General features: G+C 53.4%; 1 protein-coding gene across 1 annotated transcript in view; it reads right to left on the bottom strand.

Moving 5' to 3' along the window:
- Positions 1–6,880: 6,880 nt before the first annotated feature.
- SRD5A1 (steroid 5 alpha-reductase 1) overlaps positions 6,881–20,242 on the bottom strand; it is a 28,847-nt gene continuing 15,485 nt past the window's right edge. Inside the window, exons 3-5 of the mRNA XM_070056856.1 lie at positions 17,432–17,533; positions 12,435–12,585; positions 6,881–10,209 (exon numbers count right to left, since the gene is read on the bottom strand). Coding sequence (XP_069912957.1) covers positions 10,143–10,209; positions 12,435–12,585; positions 17,432–17,533 — 320 coding nt within the window. The 3' untranslated portion in view covers positions 6,881–10,142. The remainder of the gene's footprint in view (positions 10,210–12,434; positions 12,586–17,431; positions 17,534–20,242) is intronic.

Consider the following 20,242-nt stretch of genomic DNA (forward strand, 5'->3'; position numbering starts at 1 on the left):
TTCAGATCGGTGCAGCTCTGGCCGTTGTGGCCAACTGGGGGGTGGACCAGTGGATAGTAAACCTCTCTCTCTCTCTCTCTCTCTCTCTCTCTCTGTGCCTTTCAGATAAATAATTAAATCTTTTTAAAAAGTATTCATTAAAAAAAAAAAAGTAAACCCAGGAAAGTTCTCTGCTTTCAGCGGTGTCTGAACTGATTCGCAGGTGATGGCGCTAACTAGATTCCTGCACTCTGTGGAGAATGTTCCAGAAGCCCTAGCTCACGTACTTTCCCCCAGAGGTCAGGTTTCCACCTGAAGCAGCCAGGCTCAGGCTCCAGCACATGCTCGCACCGGGGCTGGGGTGCGAGCAGAGAGGCGACAAGGCCGTCTCGTGAGGGACACGGTCTGCTTCTCAGCCAGGCTCGCCTGATGTCCCTATCCAAGGGCATTTGGCTGTTCTGAGATGTTGGCCTTCCCTGGTCAGTTGTGGCTTCCACACAGAGCAGCCCACCATGGGGCTGCCCGCACGAGCTGTGGGTGTCTCACAACACTCGGAGCTGTCACAGTCTCAGAGGTCAGCTACCTATGCATGACTTACCTGGTCCCCTGCCGACCGTCCTGCCAGGCTTCAACCAAGGGTTGGCTGGGCTGTGGTCTCCTCAGGGGTTAACTAGGGTTGGGGAGGGGCTGCTTCTCACTCATGTCATCACTGGCAGCATTCAGCTCCTGTGGTTGCAGCAGTGGAGGCTTCGGCTCCTTGCTGGGCACCTGTGGGAGCCCAGCCTCCGTTCCCTGCCCCGTGAGAAGGAAGCTGGCAGCACGGGGCATGGCCTTATAGGACGGGCGTTACAATTGGGCCTGCATCCTGCCGCTTGGAGGCGCTCACCCGAGACCGCAGCACCAGGAGGCAGGGGCTGCTCCAACAGCACATCTTACAAAGATGTCAGGCATTCACTGGCACATGAGGACCTCAAAAAGTCATGTCGTGGTGAATGGAATTAAAAGATATGTTTATCCTCGTGTACAACTTTTTTTAAAAAATCCACCTAGATTTTTCATAATATGAATTTTCATGAACTTTCTGAAGACCCCTCATATGTTGAAAAATGTCACTGTAAGGACACAAGATAAGGGGCTGGTGCTATGGTGTAGTAGGCTAAGCCTCCACCTGTGGGGCCCATTCGTGTCCCACCTGCTTCCCTTCCAACACAGCTCTCTGCTATGGGCTGGGAAAGCAGTGGAGGACTGCCCAAGTGTTCGGGCCTCTGCACCTGCATGGCAGATCCAGGAGAAGCCCCTGGCTTCAGGTTGGCCAGCTCTGGCTGTTGTGGCCATTTGGGGAGTGAACCAGCAGATGGAAGATCTTTTTTTCTGTCTCTCCCTCTCTCTGTGTGTAACTCTACCTCTAAAATAAATAAATAATTTACAATGACAATTTTAAAAAAAAGGGCAAAAGATAAGGAGGCAAAGTTGCTCATGGGTTTACAAAGGAATCAGCGAGCTAAGATCAGAGGACAGCTGAGTTCCTTTCTCATATGTGGGTGAATTACAAAATGCATGGTGCAGTCGAGTGCACTGGGCTGGTGCATCTGACAGCAGGAAGGAATGGACCAATAATGCATGAACTGTTGAAGTTATTTTTTGACATTTGCTACGTAAATGCAATGTGCTAGCATCTTACTCATTTACTGCTCATACTGCCCCAAGTGGTCATTAGTTTGCTTTGGTGGCGCAGGTATTGAAATGGTGCAGCCAGGGTCCAGGCCAGCATTTTTAACCTCTCTGCATATCCTGTCGCTCTAAGTTGGGGGCAATGGCTGAGGGTGGGAGAACCCTTCCCCCTAATTAATTAGTTCTGCCTCCTGAAACTCAGTGCAGCTGGGCGGTTGGGGCAGGAGGGGAGAATGGGCAGTGATCTGGTGGCAGGAGCAGGTGTGCCGGGCTGCAAGAGAGAAGCAGCGTGAAGAGGGGTGAGCAGCACCAGGGCTGGACAGGCAGCATGGCAGGTGCTGGCCCACATGGAGGAGACGGCGGGGTGGGAGGCGGTCTCCGCTCTCCAGGGGGCAGAGGCACGGGGCATCGGAGTGCTCGGCCACAGGCAGCAGAGGCCGCTGGAGTGAGAGCTCAAGCTGGATGGGGGAGGGGCCCGCAGTGCCGCTTCTGGTGATACCAAAGGCGCTGAGAGGTGTGGCTTCTGGGGCCTGGCTCCTGGGGTGGGCAGGGGGCTTCAAGACTGCTCCCTGCAGGCGCCGCGGCTCACTAGGCTAATCCTCCACCTTGCGGCGCCAGCACACTGGGTTCTAGTCCCGGTCGGGGCACCGGATTCTGTCCTGGTTGCCCCTCTTCCAGGCCAGCTCTCTGCTGTGGCCAGGGAGTGCAGTGGAGGATGGCCCAAGTGCTTGGGCCCTGCACCCCATGGGAGACCAGGAGAAGCACCTGGCTCCTGCCCCTGCCATCGCATCAGCGCGGTGCGCTGGCCGCGGCGGCCATTGGAGGGTGAACCAGAGGCAAAGGAAGACCTTTCTCTCTCTCTCACTGTCCACTCTGCCTGTCAAAAAAAAAAAAAAAAAAAAAAGACTGAAAGACTGCTCCCCAAACGTCTCTGGAAAAAGCAAGGTGTACACTCGTCTCTCCTGAATCCTATCTGATGTTTTCTTCCCCCAACCCCTGTAGCTGTTCTAAGATTTATTTATTTATTTATTTATTTATATTTCTAATCTATGAAATCTGACTGCTTTCAGAATCTAAACTTTGTAAAGCGTCGGTTCAAGTGAGGATTTTAGAGCTGGGTGTCCATTCTCTGTCTCTGACGGCGACCACGCAATCTCAGGGCACAGGTGACCAGTGCTCACCGGGGCTGGGCTTCATGCACCAAAGTGCCCCCCACCACCCGCAGGCCAGCCCAGTGGGGGTCTGCCTGCTGGAGACAGGTTCTCCAGGTGTGGAAAGCCAGTGGACCCCAGCTGCTGAGCTGCAATGAACAGGGAGACCTACCCCACAGCGCAGGGGTTCTAGAGACCGGATCGGGGCATCCTGGTCCAGCCTGCAGGACCTTGGAATCCAGGGCAGCATCCCAGCCTGGACCCAGGAGATGGAAGTTGCCGGAGGAGCTGGGGAGGGCAGGCAGCCTGATGGAGCCCATGCTTGCTGCAGTGGGCCAGAGGTCAGCAAGCAGACGCAGCACCTCACCCCTCCCTCCCCAGGGGCTTGGTTGGGAGAGAGGGACCGAATGCATGGGTTCCATATTTGAGGCAAGGGGGATGAGGCTCCGTCACATCAGGGGCCTGAGCAGGAGACTTCAGCTGTCTCAGTTCCCAGGGAGACGCAGGAGCCCCACATGCTTGCCTCGATTGTCACCCCCGGCAGGGACGTTCTCATCACTCCTGACGGTGCCAGCCCTGAGCACCGCTGGCTGAACACAGAGGGCCGGGACCCTGACCTCGCTGGATTTTAGCTTTGTCCTGGACAGTCACTAGCTGTGGCCTTCCTCTAGGTGGCAGGAGAGAGCTGACACTGCTCTTGGTCCTGCGTGTGCCTGTATCTCTGACCGACAGCCCTGGCTTGGGTGAGGAGTGGGTGAAAGGCAGATCCCCAAGTCCCTGCCCGGGAGGGCCAGCCACCCTCGCGTCAGGGTGCCAGAGGCTCTGGCACTGGCTCCCAGCAGGCCGATGAGTCTCAAACAGGCAAAGTAACTGGTAAAACACTCTCCACCTGCTAAGCCAGCCCCTCTCTCTCCTGCACCCAGCATCACAGGAACCCGGGCCAGTGGGGAGAAGGCAGATGCAAGGGTGGGGCACCAGAGGCTCCACCCCCTCCCTCTCAACTCGGGCTCTGAGTGGGGGAGGGGGAAGCAGGCTGAGGAGCCATGGGAGGGCTTTGCTTCTGTCCTGGCCTGGGCAAGCGGCCCCCGCAGAGAGACTGTCCAAGCATGGGGAGCCCCATGGTGATGGAGTTAGGTGGTGGGGCCTTGGGAGGTGGTGGGATCAAGAGGGTGAAGTCTCAGAGGGGGCTAGGGTCCTTATCAAAGAGACCTGGGACAGACCCCTCGCCTTCCACCAAGTGAGGACACAGCAAGAAGACCCTCCGTGGACACTGGATCTGGGGCCTCCATCTTGGCCTTCCCTGTCTCCAAATGGGGAGAAATCTGCTTCTGTTTTCTATAAGCGACTGAGTTTACGGTGCTTTGTCAGCAGCCTGAGCTGGGACAGGGTTCTTTCTCACCAGGGCACAGAAGGCTGGGGCACCAGGGTGACTGGTACAGGTAGGAGCTACAGGTTTAGAGTCCTGATTCCCCTGCACCCCTGGACTCCAGGTGGTACTGTGGTGCTCCTCTCAGAGCTGAGTCAGCACTTTGACACTGAGGTCAAAGAACAGGTGGAGAAGTGGATTGGGAACCCCTGAGGGGACGTCCCCACCTTGGGCCACCTGTGCACTAAGGGGCTGGGCTTGCCAGACTGTTATGGCGGAAGCCCCCAGGCCTGTGTCTGGGTGCTGTCCCCGTCATTCCAGCATCTTTTCAGGATCCAGACCCCCATTAGGGCTGTCACGCCTCACTTTTTACCTTGGGTTTCATTTGCAGAAGCAGCAACCTGTGTTTTTCATTGTTCTTTTGTCTTTAGCAAATTTAGTTTTTTTGAATTAATTTTTGTATTTGAGCACAGAGAGAGAGGAGAGACAGAGAAAAAGGTCTTCCATCCTCCACTGTCACTCCCCAAATGGCTGCAATGGCTGGAACTGAGCCAGTCCAAAGCCAGGAGCCTCCTCCAGGTCTCCCTTGTGAGTACAGGAGCCCAAGCGCTTGCGCCATCTTCCACTGCTTTCCCAGGCCATCAGCAGAGAGCCGGATTGGAAGAGGTGCAGCTGGGACAAGACCTGGCATGCATATGTGATGCCGGTGACGCAGGCTGAGGCTTAGCCTACTACCCCACAACGCCAGCGCCGCAAATGTGTTTTGAGCTTTGACCGTGTCCCAGGTTCCTGACAGGGTCTTAGTGAGGGCTGCCATGGATGGCTGGATGTGGTGCTGCCCTCTGGTAGCCATGGCCTAGGGCAGGGCTGGCCAGGAGGGAAGCGATGGGAGCCACGAGGCCCCCTTACCTTGCTGGAGAAGGCACCTGTTGTGGGAAAATGCCATTACAAGACAGGTTTATTTTGGTGCAAAAGCTTTTGAAATCCATGCATTTTTTTTACAAGACGCATTTCCATGAACTTCCCGAAGCCCCGCTGTGTGCACGTACAGCTCACTCCTCCGCACGCTGCCCAGCACTGCTCTGTGCGTGCCGTCCCGCAGTCTGTCACACACCAGTCGATGTCCAGTCTTCCTGAAGCCAGTTTCCTTTCTCAAGGTCCCCTTTGTTCCTGGAGTGAGGATTTCTCCAGGGCCATTGATTTTTCTTCCAGTGATTTTGGTTCGTGTTCTTAGAAAAGGGCCAGAAAAGCTGAGTGGGGGGGCTGTGAGGTGAGGGTGGGGCCATCTGGCCCTGCAGACTTCCCTGAACCATGAGGCAGAGGTAACGAGCCATGAAGGGCTCAATCGCTAAAGACCAAACATAGACGTTTTTTTCCCTGCGATGCCAACACTAGTGCTTGGCTCCTCTCCAGGTAATTACTGCTGGTTTTAGCAAAGACCCTAGCCTCAGGCAGGCTTGCTTTTCCCTAGCAAGGGGTCTAGAGCTACTCCCTGGGCTTCATGTGCTCTCATGGGGAGTGGGAAGGCAGGGGACATGGCCATTTGCAATGTGTGCCCACGTCCTCATTGGGTGCCTGCTTCACTTCTGCCCTTTGTCGGCCCTGGGGTCTGGATCTTCCGCGCCAGTAGGGTGCCATGCTCGCATCCCCTGGTGACCCCTCTCTTTCCCACCCTCGCTCACCCTCAGGTCTCTTACGGCGATTTTGACTTTTGAGCTTGGGGCGGGGAAGGGTGGAGGAAGAGTGAAGGTTCAGTTCTTCCAATCTGCCTGGGAGCTTGCACGGGCACTTCCAACATCTAGCAAAGTGACTCCAATGAGCTTGGTTTTGCAAATTAGTATAGAAAAATGCAAAAGAAGCAGCTCACAAACAATAAAAACAGAAAACATCCTAAGAGAAAGAACATTTCTGAGTAGTGATTAATAAAATAAAAATGCAAGCTAACTTATTAAACGGCAAAGTCCATTTATAATGCTGTTAAAGATAACATCTGATTATTGTTTATACTCTTGCCAATTATTCTGTTGGACTTTTTACTTATTTATTTAGTAGAGTTATTAAGCCTTGGCTATAATGTGTGTTAAAAATACATTGTTGCAGCAAGTTCGGCTGCTGCCTGGGACATTGGCATTCTATATGAGCACCTGTTCCAGTCTCAGAGGCTCCACTTCCGATCCAGCTCCCTGCTAATGTGCCTAGGAAAGCAGTGGGAGATGGCCCGAGTGCTTGGGCACCTGCTACCCATATGGGAGATGCAGATGGAGTTTCTGTCTCCAGTTCTGGCCACTGCAATGACGTACATGAGTGAACCAGTGGAAGGAAGATCTCTCTCTCTCTCTCCCTATAACTCTGCCTTTCAAGCACATTTTAAGAAAAAGTTGTATCTGTTCCCTTCTTCCACTCTGCCCAAATAACTAACACTAATGATGTTTACAAGCTTAAATAAGGAGATGGGCAAGGAAAAATCCAATGGCTTCATCAACCAAAAAATGCAGTGTGACAATATTCTTAATAAACTAGTTCAAGTAATTCAACAAGGAGATTCTTTTGCGTTGGTAACAGGTACAGGTAACAAGGAAAGTTGTGCAAAGGCACAGCATCTAAAGCATAAATCAAAACCTGTTAGAAATATCCAGGCAGGAAAATCAGACACGGGAGAAAAATGATTGCAGAGGACCACAACAATGTGTGAATTAAGAGAGAACAGACGGGATGGAGTTTCAAAAGTGCTTTTGTTGTTGTTAAAAATGTTAGCATTCTTTAGATTACAAAAGAAATCTCAGAATCTACAAAGGAGAAATTTCACAAAATAATCTCCAGTATATCCACAAATGGGAAAAGGAGTAATTACAATAGTAAACCCCCAAATGGATGAAAAGGAAAAACCATCATTCTAAACAAAAATTATTTACCTAAAAATCCCTGGATTGAAGGAAACCTTGGACGTACAACTCCAGGGGACTTGACTGTGAGGACGTACTTGTTATTCAAGTGAAGGGAACAGTGTTCTTTATAATACACTCATGACCTCTGACCCTGAAAATGACAGCACTCCTTCCCAGCCCAGAAGAGACAGAGACATCTGCCAAGGTTAGAGCAGGCACGCTAACCAAGACAGAGGTGGAAATCCAACTACCAGGAAGTATCTAAGAAATCACAACAGATGTCAGTGTGTGATGAAAAAGAAAAATAAACTTCGGGAACATCTTAATGGAGAAAATAACTCACGGTCCTGGAACGTGCAAGTCGACATGCTGTTACAGTTTCCTATCTCCTCTACACCTCTTTTACGTCCCCTTTTCCCATTTCTGACCTGTACAGAGTAAACCTGAAAATCTCAGAAGACATAAATGATAATTTTTAAAAAGCAAAGATTCCAATGGTTAAAGTAGGAAGCAGACCAAGAACCAGGTAAGGATATAAAAGGATGCTCAAAACAGCAATCTCAAACAAAGGCATTCCTGTTAATTACACGAGAATTCTGGTCTTCATGTCTATCATCCAATACTGCTCCCTAAGTTCTTGCACATTTAAGGAGGCAGCAACAAAAGTAACAGCTGCAAACGCGGCACAATACACACTTAAGATGTTTGGAAATGGGGCCAGCGCTGTGGTGTAGTAGGTAAAGCTGCCACTTGCAGTGCCAGAATCCCACATGGGCACGGGTTCAAGTCCCGGCTGCTCCACTGTCAATCCAGCTCTCTGCTATGACCTGGGAAAGTAGTGGAAGATGGCCCAAGTCCTTGGGCCCCTGCACCCACGTGGGAGACCTGGAAGAAGCTCCTAGCTCCTGGCTTCGGATTGGTGCAGCTCTGGTCATTGTGGCCATAGGGGGAGTGAACCAGTGGATGGAAGACCTCTCTCTCTCTGCCTCTCTTTCTCTCTCTGTGTAACTCTTTCAAATAAAATAAATAAATCTTTAAAAAAAAGATATTTGGAAATGATGATGGCAAGGCTAGACATTCTAAGAATAAGAACATAAAAATGCTGGAATTCGTTAACACTAGCTTTGCAGCATGGCCGGGTGTGACAAACACATGAGTATCACCAGCTTTGGTTTATCCTCATTAATTACTGTGTTAGCGGGACAAATCCGTGTCCTCAAGAAACGAGACATCAAACTTCTAACAACCACGGTCATGAAAATGCATGAGAATGGCGTGGAGGGCGTTGGGCAGCTGTGCCCAGAGCTGTGTGAGATCACCTGTCGCTACACCAGGAGGCAGGCGGGGCCGGGGCTGAAGCCATTGCAAGTACCTGCGCCTGAGAGGGAGACGGGCAAAAGGGCTGGTTCTTCTGCAACCTTTTGAGCCTCTTAGAAGCCACAGTGAACCCAACTTCATCTGCTGCAGCTTACAGGAGCGGCACTGGGACTGAGACGCAACAGGATTTCCCCCTGTGAATCGCACACTCGCTGTGATCCTGGCTCTTATTTTATGGTGATGACACATATGTGCTAGGAGCTGGAAGCTGGGCACCCAGCCTCGAGTCAATCCCGAGTTTTGCACCTGAGTCATTAGGACGGAGTTAGAAGTGCCAGAGCTGCTGTGGTCTCCCGTATCTTCTTCCAGCCAGGCTCACTCTCCACAGCAGGGCCCAGCCTTTTGAGCTGTCCTGGGGAGATCCAACAGGTTTGTGGTTTTGGGGTTGCCAGCAATTACTTGGTCAGCACAAGGGCCAGAGTTCACGTAATAAAATCCCTCTGCAAGAACGCCATGTTCGGTTAAAGCCAAGCAGCTGCCTCGGGGCGTTCCCTGGGGGGATTCGGCAGCCCTGAGACTCTGGAAGGCACTGGGCCAGGGCCTGCAGCTCCTGTGGGCAATTCAGGGGAGGGAGGCCGACAGGTACCGGCGCAGCAGCGGGCTGTGGCCCAGACGGCAGGTGCATAGCTGCGGGTGTGTCGTGGGCTTCCTCATCTGGCCACAGTGGTGGGTCACCGCGTGAACCCCAAGTCCCTGTCTCTCGTTCAGCTCCCGCCCTGCCGAGGGACAGGCCCTGGGGACACCATCAAGACCAGTTTAGTGGATTTTCACAGGATCCCAGACGCCTGGCAGACGCCTGGCCTCCCTCCAGCTCCCGCTGTGGCGTTCCTTATCTGAGTGGTAAATTTTATCTCTGCCCTTCATCTCTGCAGACTCTCCATTGCACTTGAAGGAAAAGACTGTTCCAAGATTCGATTTTGCAATCTCGAGGAAGACGTGAAAAACAAGTTTCTCAGAAAAATCCCAGTTCTAGCCAAGCTGAAGAAACAGAACCCATGATGGTTGAGGACGCCGATGGCTGGGGTGGGGACCTGAACCCCAGCTTCGCACGCACACCAGAGGCCCGAGTCCTCCACCAGGGACACAGAAGCTGGCTCCCTAGAGGCTGCCATGCCACCTGTCCCGTCCTGCCCATCGAGGCTGTCTGATGAGCTGGGCTGGTCCAAGTGCCAGATGCCTTGGCTGGGCCCCGGCAGGCCCTCCTCTACCTCCATGCCCCACTCTCTGCCCACACACAGCACCTGCAGCAAACACTGCCAGGAGGCACCTGGCTCTCCCAGGCCTCCTGTGAGGACCACAGGAAAGATCAGCAGGTCCGACGGCACCTCTGTGAGGGAGGGGCACCCCTGCAGTGGACCCTGAGTGGAAAGGGAGAGCGCCACCCAGAAGCCACAGAGAGCACATCCTGGCCCTGCACCTTCCCGGCTCAGCACAGCCCACACGGCTGAGTCCCAAATCAGGGGACCGTCAGCGGCGCTTACCCAGAGCGCCCCGTTCCTGACCTGGCGCGCACCGTGACCCTGGTACTGCCGCGTGGTTAGTGCATAACCAGTCAGCCTACAGGTCAACACAACAACACAAAACAATCTCCTTAGACTCTATCTTGAGGACAAGGAAGAAGCGGGGCAACGACAGAGCAGTCATTCAGCCTCAGTCTGCAGAGGAAGCGCTCAGAGGCTTCCAGCTGAGAGGCTTCCAGCGTCAGCAACGCACTTAGAACAAGAAGGGGATCAGAATTTTTCTGAACTTCGGGTAGTCTTCAAACTTCTCGAGGTACCACCTAAAAACAGAACAGCAAGTATTTAAAAAGGAACACATTAGACCACTCAGACGTTTACCCGATGCTAATACAATGGATATTAGTTTTTTTTTAAAAAGTTTATTATTTATTTATTTATTTGAGGCCGGCGCCGTGGCTCAATAGGCTAATCCTCCGCCTGCGGCGCCAGCACACCGGGTTCTAGTCCCGGTCCAGGCGCCGGATTCTGTCCCGGTTGTCCCTCTTCCAGGCCAGCTCTCTGCTGTGGCCAGGGAGTGCAGTGGAGGATGGCCCGAGTCCTTGGGCCCTGCACCCCATGGGAGACCAGGAGAAGCACCTGGCTCCTGGCTTCGGATCAGCGCGGTGCTGATTGGAGGGTGAACCAATGGCAAAAGGAAGACCTTTTGCTCTGTCTCTCTCTCTCTCTCACTGTCCACTCTGCTGTCAAAAATAAAAATAAAAAAATAAAAAAAATAAAAAGTATTTATTGATTTGAAAGGCAGTTAGAGAGCAAGAGAGACGGAAAGGGAGAGGGAGAGAGAAAGAGATCTTCTGTCCTCCGACTTACTCCCTGGAGGAAGCCATGAGCCTGCTATCCCTTCCTGCTCTCCCACATGGATGCAGGGCACAAGCACTTGGGCCATCCGCTGCTGCTTGCCCAGGCCTGTCAGCCGGGAGCCGGACTGGAAGTGGAGCAGCCAGGACTGGGACTGGTGCCCATATGGGAGGCTGGTGTCGTAGGCGGTGGCTTAACCCGCTGTGCCACAATGCTGACCCGCAGACTTCTTGTTATAAAAGAATAAAAGGGTGTTTACTAGCAGAGAAAAAAGCTGTGGCATTTTCAATACAGAGTTTCATTTGGTCTTCACCACGAATGATGACATAATCACAAAGTGCGATTCAGAAGAGGGGACTCCCGGGTAAGTCCCTCTGTTGGGAAGGAACAGTACTGACCCATGACGAAACCTCTGATGTCTCTACCTGGGAGTGCCGATCCCACCCGCCAAGGGGAAGGGTGCAGTGATGGGTGGGGTGGGGAGAGACTCCCAGATGCCATGCGTGACCCTGATGGCTGCCTGCTGTCCCCAGAACCACCAGGCGAACTTGGTGCTGGGGGCTCTGGGACAGCTCTAACGGAGGATCCAGTACCATCTGGGAAATGCGATCTGCCTTTGGCCACAGCTCAGCCCTGCACTTAGCAGATGGACTTTTCCATTGCTGGGTCTGAGCTGACATGCTGCTGCCTTCCATGGAACGGTGACTGGCCCCTCCCCACGTGACGGCCTGCGTCATGTCCAGAGTGTGCCGGGGCCAGGTTCACTGAGTCAAGCACTCCAACGGCATGACTCCAGCCTGGGGCCCCCAGGTCCTCCAACCAGTCTCCCTCAGGATACGGCTGACGCCACGAGTGACTGACCAGAGGCACTTCCTGAGTCACGCTGTGTGTGTCTGTGTCCGCCGCGCGGCCAGGGGGAGAGTGAGGCAGCGTCTCACAAGCACATCTCGAGTGTCCCTGGGGTCTGACCGTGACCCCTCACTCCCAGTGTCTTCAGGACACCAAATGGGTTCTTTAAAGTGACTCCTCCCACACCGTGTCCTGCCCCCTTGGCCCTGGGGCGGGCCGCTGGCTGCCCTTGGACTTGGCCCCTCTGGCCTCAGCTTCTTCATCTGTTGGATTAGACAGACGCCGTCTGAATTCATTTCAACTCTGATGTCCTTTGAGTACTTATGAGCTGGCTCACAGGTGCTTCCAGGGAGCTGAAGGAAGTGCAGGAGCCACTCTGGGAATGGTGTCATTTCAGGGGGTGCCCAGGGCCCCCAGCCCACCTGGGACCCCAAGTTCAGAGCCAGGGCCTGAGCCACCACCCAGCTGGAGGCACCCATGTGCATGAGACCTGTGAGTGGGGCCCGACTCCGGCTTTGGGGCTCCCTCTAACAGCTGGTGCCCGGTTACAGCCTCAGCTTTCATCCGTGTTGGGCAGTGCAGACCCCTGAGTCCACTACTTGGTATTCAACTTGACCATGGACTCAGCAGGATAAATTCAGAGGCCACAAACGCGGCAGAGAAAACCATGCTGACATGGGTCTGAGGACTGCCCAGGGCAGGGATTCGTCTGGTTTCCTCCTGGTTAGCTCAAGGTCAGCAGGACCGGGGATTCAGCAACTTCACAGGACATTTGAGAAAGCAAACCTGAAAGCTGTTAGGAAGAAGTTGCAGGACAGGGGACAAGTGCGCCAGGACTTACTGGTGATGCTGCTCCGCTCTGGTGAGCAGGACACAGAACGTGAACATGGCAAAGGCGCTGCCTTGCAGGGACCAGCTGGCCAGGGCGAAGCCGCACCACTCCGTGATTTCTCCAAAGTAGTTGGCGGCGGTCACGAACTCAAACAGGCCTCCTAGACAAGACACAGGCAAAGCAGTGACGGCTCCTGATGGATGCTAATCAATCCTTGCTCAGAGAAGTTCATGGGGAAGGGAAATTAAAGGGTAAGCTTTTTATTTTGGTGCAAAAGATTTTGAAATCTGTGTGCGGTTTTTTCACAGTTTGCATTTCCCATGAACTCTTTGCCAGCAAAAACTCAGCTATGGAAAGACATGACCTTGATAGAGAGCTGATCAATGAGATTCACCCGACAGCACGAGCTTTGCTGCTTTTCATCATAGCCCCTGGCCGTCAGCCATGTGAGCACAGCAGTCTCTGTTTACACAGATACCGTACGGATCTCTAGTTCCGCTGGAAGACGTTGGCTTCCACCTCACAGTCAATGGACTGTGCTGACAATAGCTATGCCAGCACAGAGAATAACACTCAACAAGGACAAGCTTAATGAAACAGACCCACGTGGACCCTGCCAACAAGTGAAGTCAACGTTTGTTTTCGAGCACAGCTTTACTGGTTCACTCACCGAATTTTCCCAAATACATGGAGGCTGCGTATGCACCAGGCTCTGCACAGCCTTCCCACCAGCTAGAACCATGGACTCCAGGAAGGCACACAGGGTGCTTGAGGGGCAGAGCAGGGCAAGGGTCTGTCCATGGCCAGCAGTCCCTGGGGGCAGGAGGGCTCCAGGAGGAGGAGGAGCCACAGCAAAGGCCCCAAGGCCAGAGGGCAATGGCCAGCACCCTGCAAGCCCCAGGGGAAGAGGGGGTCAGGAGACCCCTGAGGTCTATCTGCATCTGTGGCCTTGTGGGTAGTGACTGGGGCTGCTCAGGGTGTCAGGGGGCTCTGGGTTCTAACTCTGCTGTCTGCTGGGAGGAGAATCATCTGTGGGTTGCAAGGGTAGAACGTTTGGAGAAGAAAGGGTTGCGCCGTAAGACTTGAAGCCAGTTTCCATCAGAACCTGGCATGGCGTAGAGACCACAGGCACTGGAGGCACTGGGGCTGCACGGGAGACGGCACCCACCTCCCGTGCAGGTACTTGGGTCTCCCTAGCTGGTGTTCATCTGTAAGCCGCTCCCTTTGTCTTGGACCAGTTGCCGTGACTGTCAAGCGCTGGAAAGGAATCTGAAGGTCATCGCCCCGGGCTGCAGAGGGCACAGCTGTGTGTAGGCGACCGGTGGAGTGACAAGCCCTTTGGAGATCAGAGCACGTAGACAGAGGAAGAGCTGTCACTCAGCGCAGGAGTGGCAGCCACATGCCCTGAGCCATCGTTTACGGGCTGGGGCGGGACTCTTGGCTTCCACCTTCCTCATCTGTCCTTGTCCCCCTGCCGCCTCCTGGGCTCCGGCATAAAACGGCGCCGCCGCAGATCTGAGGAACCTCCCTGGCCAGCGCTCCTGCTGCCGGCCTTTTCAAAAGGTGGACCTGAGTCTTGGTTCACCTCACACAGGCTTCCTGGAATTGGCTGTTCAGACACGTGCTCTGTCCCAGTGCTCGGGGCTTCTTCCCGCGGTTTCACAACCGTTCGAGGGCACCGCTTCCCTGCCTTTTATGGCTCTCATGAAAAATGAAAATATCAACTTCATTTCTTAACTGTTCCGTTTCTGTCTGCTCTGTCCTGGCAGCGAGTTTCTGCGTGTGTGCGTTTTATTTTGCCAATCAGAAAGAATGCATTTTAGAGGGGAGTTTGCCCTATGTTTTAGGGGTTCCCTGTTCCTCTCCACTCAGTCTCCAGGGTCAGGTCCTGCTGTCTGTGTTTCTGCCCGGCCTGTCCTCAGAGCTGCCGTGGATGTCCATCAGCCGGACATGGCCTGGGAGGCCAGTGGAGCTGGGCCTGTCCTGGCTGCGCCGTGAGGCCCCTGCCCGCAACCTCTAAGAAACCAGGCTTGGAGACTGTGAGTTTGACCCTGTGATTGCTTTGTTTCTGTTTTAAAATTCACCCTGGAGTTTGGATTGCAATCCTCCGCTTTGTGGAACGCGTCCCTGCCGGCCCAGGTTTGCTTCTTCTGTGGCTTGCACAGGTGTGGTGGCTATGCCTTTTGTTACTGAGGTTTGAATGTGCTGCAGGAGAAGAGGGCATCACGGGACTGGAGCTGGGACTCAGCAGGTTAAGCTGCCGCTTGCAGCACTGGCGACCCATCTTAGTGCTTCTTCCAGTCCCAGCGGCTCCTCTTCCAATCCAGCTCCCTGCTATTGCACCTAGGAAAGCAGCAGAAGATGGCCCAATCCTTGGGCCCCTGCCATCCATGTGGGAGACCCAGGAGAAGCTCCTGGCTTTGGCCTGGACCAGCCCTGGCCATTGCAGTCATTTGGGGAGGGAACCAATGGATGGAAAAATCTCTCTGTCTCTCCCTCTCTCTGTGACTCTGCCTTTCAAATACATAAATGAATCTTATTAAGGGGGAGGGGGCAGTGCCAGCCACTGGCAGCAGATGGAGGCAAAGGCCAGCGACACTGAGGCTGCACCCCCATGGCTGTGCCCCAGGAGGCAGGTTCCTCCAGCCAGGGCAGGACCCCCCTCCCCCCCCCGTCCCGGGGACACCCTCTCTTTTGGAAGGGGAGTTTCTCAAATCTGCCACCTTATGGCTCCTGACATTTTCTGCATCTCTTTACTCCGCCTCCCAGGACTTGAGCACTGCCCAGTCTCAGGCTGGCTTATGGCAGCCCCTCCTCCAGGCAGGGTCTCTCCTGGAAAGAGTTCAGCTCCCTAGGGTGTGGAGTAGGGAATGGGGCAGCCTCCGGCCAGCCCCCTCTGGCCCCTCCCAAGGAAGGGGCTCCTTTTGAGACCACAAGAGGGTGCAGTCTGCTCACAAGCCCACCGCCAAAGTGGGCTCCTCCTGCAACCCACCCTGGCAGGGGCTGAGGGTGCTGGCAGCACCCACAGCAGCTCCTCTTCCCTGCCCGGGCTGTCACACCACTGCGACTTCCAGATGTTGGTTCGGCTGACGATCCAGCATCTCAGGGCCGCGGTTTCCGTCGCTAGAGATTGGCAGAGTTTTTTGGTCCATTTGTTTTTGTTGTTATTCTTGTCTGGTTTCCAGGAACATCAGTGGAAGCAGGCCAAATGAAGCGGTGCCAGGCAGTTTGTCCAGGAAGGTGTTAGTTTTCCCTCATGTGTTGGTTTTTCTTTTTCTGTTTTTAGAAGTGCGATTGGCTTCTATTTTAACACCTGCCTGGTCCTCTCGTATTGCACTTTCACAACCCCTTGAAAGACACTGCAAGTGCTCACTTCATATCGTGCTCCTGTTGGCGCTGAGCTCGGAGCTCTCTCCAGCTTGCTCGCGGTCCTGACTCCTCGCGGACCCTGCCCCTTTGGAGCACGCCCCTTTCTAACTCTGCGCGGCAGGCTTCCTTGGGTCCTCAGAGGCTCCCGTGGAAGGCAGGCCCCACTGCGGACTGGGTTTCCCCTGTGCCTCCACCCTCAGACCATCTGGAACCTCACTCATGGCTTGAGGCTTTGCACACCATCTGGGCATGAGAGTGGCTGCTGGCTCTCAATTCTCATAAGGTGCTCCTGGATTCCAGCAGTCACTTAGGTTTTCTCTCCTGAAAATTACTACTTCTCTCTACGGGACACTGATGCTCTTACAAAGATTCTTTGGAGGCTGGCACTGTGGTGCGGTAGGCTAAGCCACGGCTTCAACACCGATATCCTGTATGGGTGCTGGTTTGAGTCCTGCCTGCTCCACTTCTGATCCAGCTCCCTGCGTAACGTGCCTGGGAAATCAGCGGAAGATGGCCCAAGTTCCTGGGGCTCTGTACCCACGTGGGAGTCCGATGGAGTTCTGGGCTCCTGGCTTCGGGGAGTGAACCCGCAGATGGAAGGTCTCTCACTCTCTCTCTCTCTCTCTCTCTGTCTCTCCCTCTCTGTAACCCTGCCTTTTGCATAAAAATAAATAACTCTCTAAAAAGAGATTATTTAAAAATTTAAATAAGCATTTGTTTAAATGGAGGCAAAGGCCAGCGACACTGAGGCTGCACCCCCACGGCTGTGCCCCAGGAGGCAGGTTCCTCCAGCCAGGGCAGGCCCACCCTGCCCCGGGGACACCCTCTCTTTTGGAAGGGGAGTTTCTCAAATCTGCCACCTTATGGCTCCTGACATTTTCTGCATCTCTTTACTCTGCCTCCCAGGACTTGAGCACTGCCCAGTCTCAGGCTGGCTCATTCAATTAATAATTTAAATGAAATTATTTAAAAAATTAAATAAGCAGTGAGTGACATGCTGAATTGCTTTCAACAAGCTATCTGTCCTATTTTGTATTGCTACAGACAAAAACCACAAATTCTTCCTCATCCCCTCTTCAAATCTGGGTGTTGCCTTTTGCTTCACCACATGCCATTCCACAGGGCCAGTGTGGAAGGTTCTTTTGTTATTCTAATAAGGCAATGGTAGTGACGCTCAGCGTATAAACACCATGTTGCTACTTATCAGAACTGGAGACGAGAGGGGCACCGGCACCTCCCCTTTGGTACCTACCCCTGGGTATCTTGTATCCCATCTCCCCTGGTCGCCGGAGGATGAGAGGGGCACCACACCTCCCCTTTGGTACCTACCCCTGGGTATCTTGTATCCCATCTCCCCTGGTCACCGGAGGACGAGAGGGGCACCACACCTCCCCTTTGGTACCTACCCCTGGGTATCTTGTATCCCGTCTCCCCTGGTCGCCGGAGGACGAGAGGGGCACCACACCTCCCCTTTGGTACCTACCCCTGGGTATCTTGTATCCCATCTCCTCTGGTCGCCGGAGGACGAGAGGGGCACCACACCTCCCCTTTGGTACCTACCCCTGGGTATCTTGTATCCCATCTCCCCTGGTCGCCGGAGGATGAGAGGGGCACCGCACCTCCCTTTTGGTACCTACCCCTGGGTATCTTGTATCCCGTCTCCCCTGGTCGCCGGAGATTCCTCAGGATGTGGTCTGAATGGATGTTTATCAGCAGCCCCAGGAACCACAGGGCAAAGCCTGTCAACAAAGAGTGCAGGGTTACCACAGTGAATGAGCCATACGAGGTCAGCATACGAACCGGCTCTGCGGCACAGCGCAGTACCCGCCACTGTGGGGGAGGCGGCACAGGGCGCTTTTCCAAGAGTCCTACTTCATCATCTACTCATTCAAAATCCTAGGGCCCGAGGATGCAGGGGTGGCCCAGGCTCCCAGCTGAGGTGTCAGCAGCATCAGGGAGGGAGACGAACGGATCCTGCTCTTCCGTCATGGCAGCTCGGTGAGCAAGGCCACCGTCTCCACACTGCGGACGGCGGGAGACTGGCACCTGCCCCATCCGTAACAGCAGAGTGGCGTCCTTTGCTTGTAGGCAGGTCTGGTCCTCGGCTCTCCCCACAACCTGCTTTGAACAATGTCATGCACATTCATGGCTGCCCACTGGTCAGCACCTGCGGTCAGCGCTGCCTCCTCAGCTCCCGATGCCGGGGCACGGCTCTTCCCGGAGCCCTGGGGCTGCCCAGCGTCTCCTCTCCTGTTCTCACAAGCCGTCAGGGGCACCATCATTTAGGGGAGACTTCTCAGCCTCCCTTCAGCTAATTCTAGCAAGGACAGGTAAAATGCCTACCTGGCGTTTGATGACAGCACTAATGCTGATAAAAGAGGTTAACTTGATTGTTCTATCAAAACAAATGTGAAAGGCAGATTGGCGCTTCCATCCAGTACAAAAGAAATGGACACTTGGGGTGACACCGAGTAATTCTTCACAGATGTGTCCATGGACAGCTCCTGGTGCTGCCACTGGGGTGGCTTTCCCTCTTAAGCAGGTTGTACCATACTTTGAAATAGATTTTATAAGTCAGATCCACAAATGTATAATGGATTTGCTACCTTCTTTTGGATTTCAATATGTTGTCCCAAGGTGATTCAGCTCCTAATACAAGGTTCTAGAAAGAATTATGTGGTCTAAATTCTGTGTGTGCTTTGTTTCTCTTTCAGAAGGCAAGCTCCCTTTATCACGTGTAATGGAAGAAAAATAGCACTTGTGCTAAGCTGAACACTTAATTCCACGTGTAAAGTCCTTGCCTAAAATATGTGAAAGTTTTCAGAATCAAAATGGAATCAAGACCTACAAGACAGACAGAGAGAGGACAAAGGCTGGAGGTTGTGACGGACAGGCACCCATGATGGTTGCCTGGCAATAAGAACCATCACACAAGACCTCACTGTACCTCCAGCCTTGCACAGAAGCCACTGCAACCTCACACACATGGACACTTGGCCAAAGACGCTGTCCAACAACTGTATCCCGCATTGCCACCCTTGCTGTCAGTGTGGGGAGCTAAGCATGGTTGTTTCTGGAACACCCCACGCAGTCCTTCTCCTTCTACCTTTGAAAAGTCCTGGGTTGCACCCTCTTGGAACACGCCCACAGTTCCAGTCACTGCCAGGTCCCCAGCAAACTTCCTGCTCTTTGCAGAGTCTCTTTCTGCTGGTTATTTAGGTTGGCAAATCTCTTCGACTCTCTACTTTCACTGTGAGGGAAACTATTCTGTTGTAGTTTTCCTATTACTTAGCTTGACATGGAAACTATCATAGGTGATATCCAGAGTGCACACAATTTCCTGTTTCCTCACAAAAACAAACTCTGTGATGTGAACACAACACAAAACAGGCAAGCTAGTTTGTTTCCCAAGTGGCACGCTTTTCCCCTTTGAAGTCCTGCTCAGCGCAGTGCAGTCCAGAGGTCTGTACAGAACTTTCTGGCCCACCTCACAGGCAATCCAGGTGATACATCTGTCAGCCCAGCTGCTTCAGACGACGTTGAAAACGCAGAGATGAAAGACTCCCTTGTTGACGCTGTTCATCAAAAGCACCCAAACAACTCATCCCAGAGATGCGTCCTCTGGGAGTCTCAGCTGATTTAAAACCTGCATCTTGGGGCCAGCATTGTTGGCACAGGGGGTCAAGGGGCTGCTTGTGACATCAGCATCCCATGGCCAGCACCAGTTGAGGGCCAGCCAGCTCTGCTTCTGATCCAGCTCCCTGTTAATGCACCCGAGAAAGCAGTGGGTGATGGCCCACCTGCTTGGGCCCCTGCCACCCATGTGGGAGGCCAGGATGGAGTTCCAGGCCCCTGCCTTTGGCCTGGCCCAGCTCTGGCTGCTGCAGTAAGCTGGGAAATGAAACCAGTGCATGGAAGATCTCTCTTTGTCTCTCTGTTGTTCTGCCTTTCTTTTTTTTAATATTTATTTATTTATTTGAAAGTCAGATTTACACAGAGAGAGGAGAGGCAGAGAGAGAGAGAGAGAAGTTGTCCATCCACTGGTTCACTCCCCAACTGGCTGCAATGGCCAGAGCTGCGCTGATCCGAAGCCAGGAGCCAGGAGCTTCCTCCAGGTCTCCCACACAGAGGCAGTGGCCCAAGCACTTGGGCCATCTTCTACTGCTTCCCAGGCCATAGCAGAGATCTGGATCGGAAGTGGAGCAGCCGGGTCTCGAACCGGCACCCATATGGGATGCTGGCACTTCAGGCCATGGCTTTAACCTTCTGTGCCACAGAGCCAGCCCCCTTATACCTTTCAAATAAAATAAACACTTTTTTTCTTTTTAAAAGCCTGGATATCCTAATTTTTTTATTTGACAGGTAGAGTTATAGACAGTGAGAGAGAAAGGCAGAGAGAAAGGTCTTCCTTACGTTGGTTCACTCCCCAAATGACCATTATGGCCGGT

The sequence above is a fragment of the Oryctolagus cuniculus genome, chromosome 14 (assembly GCF_964237555.1).
Source record: "Oryctolagus cuniculus chromosome 14, mOryCun1.1, whole genome shotgun sequence".
Taxonomy (NCBI): Eukaryota; Metazoa; Chordata; class Mammalia; order Lagomorpha; family Leporidae; genus Oryctolagus; species Oryctolagus cuniculus.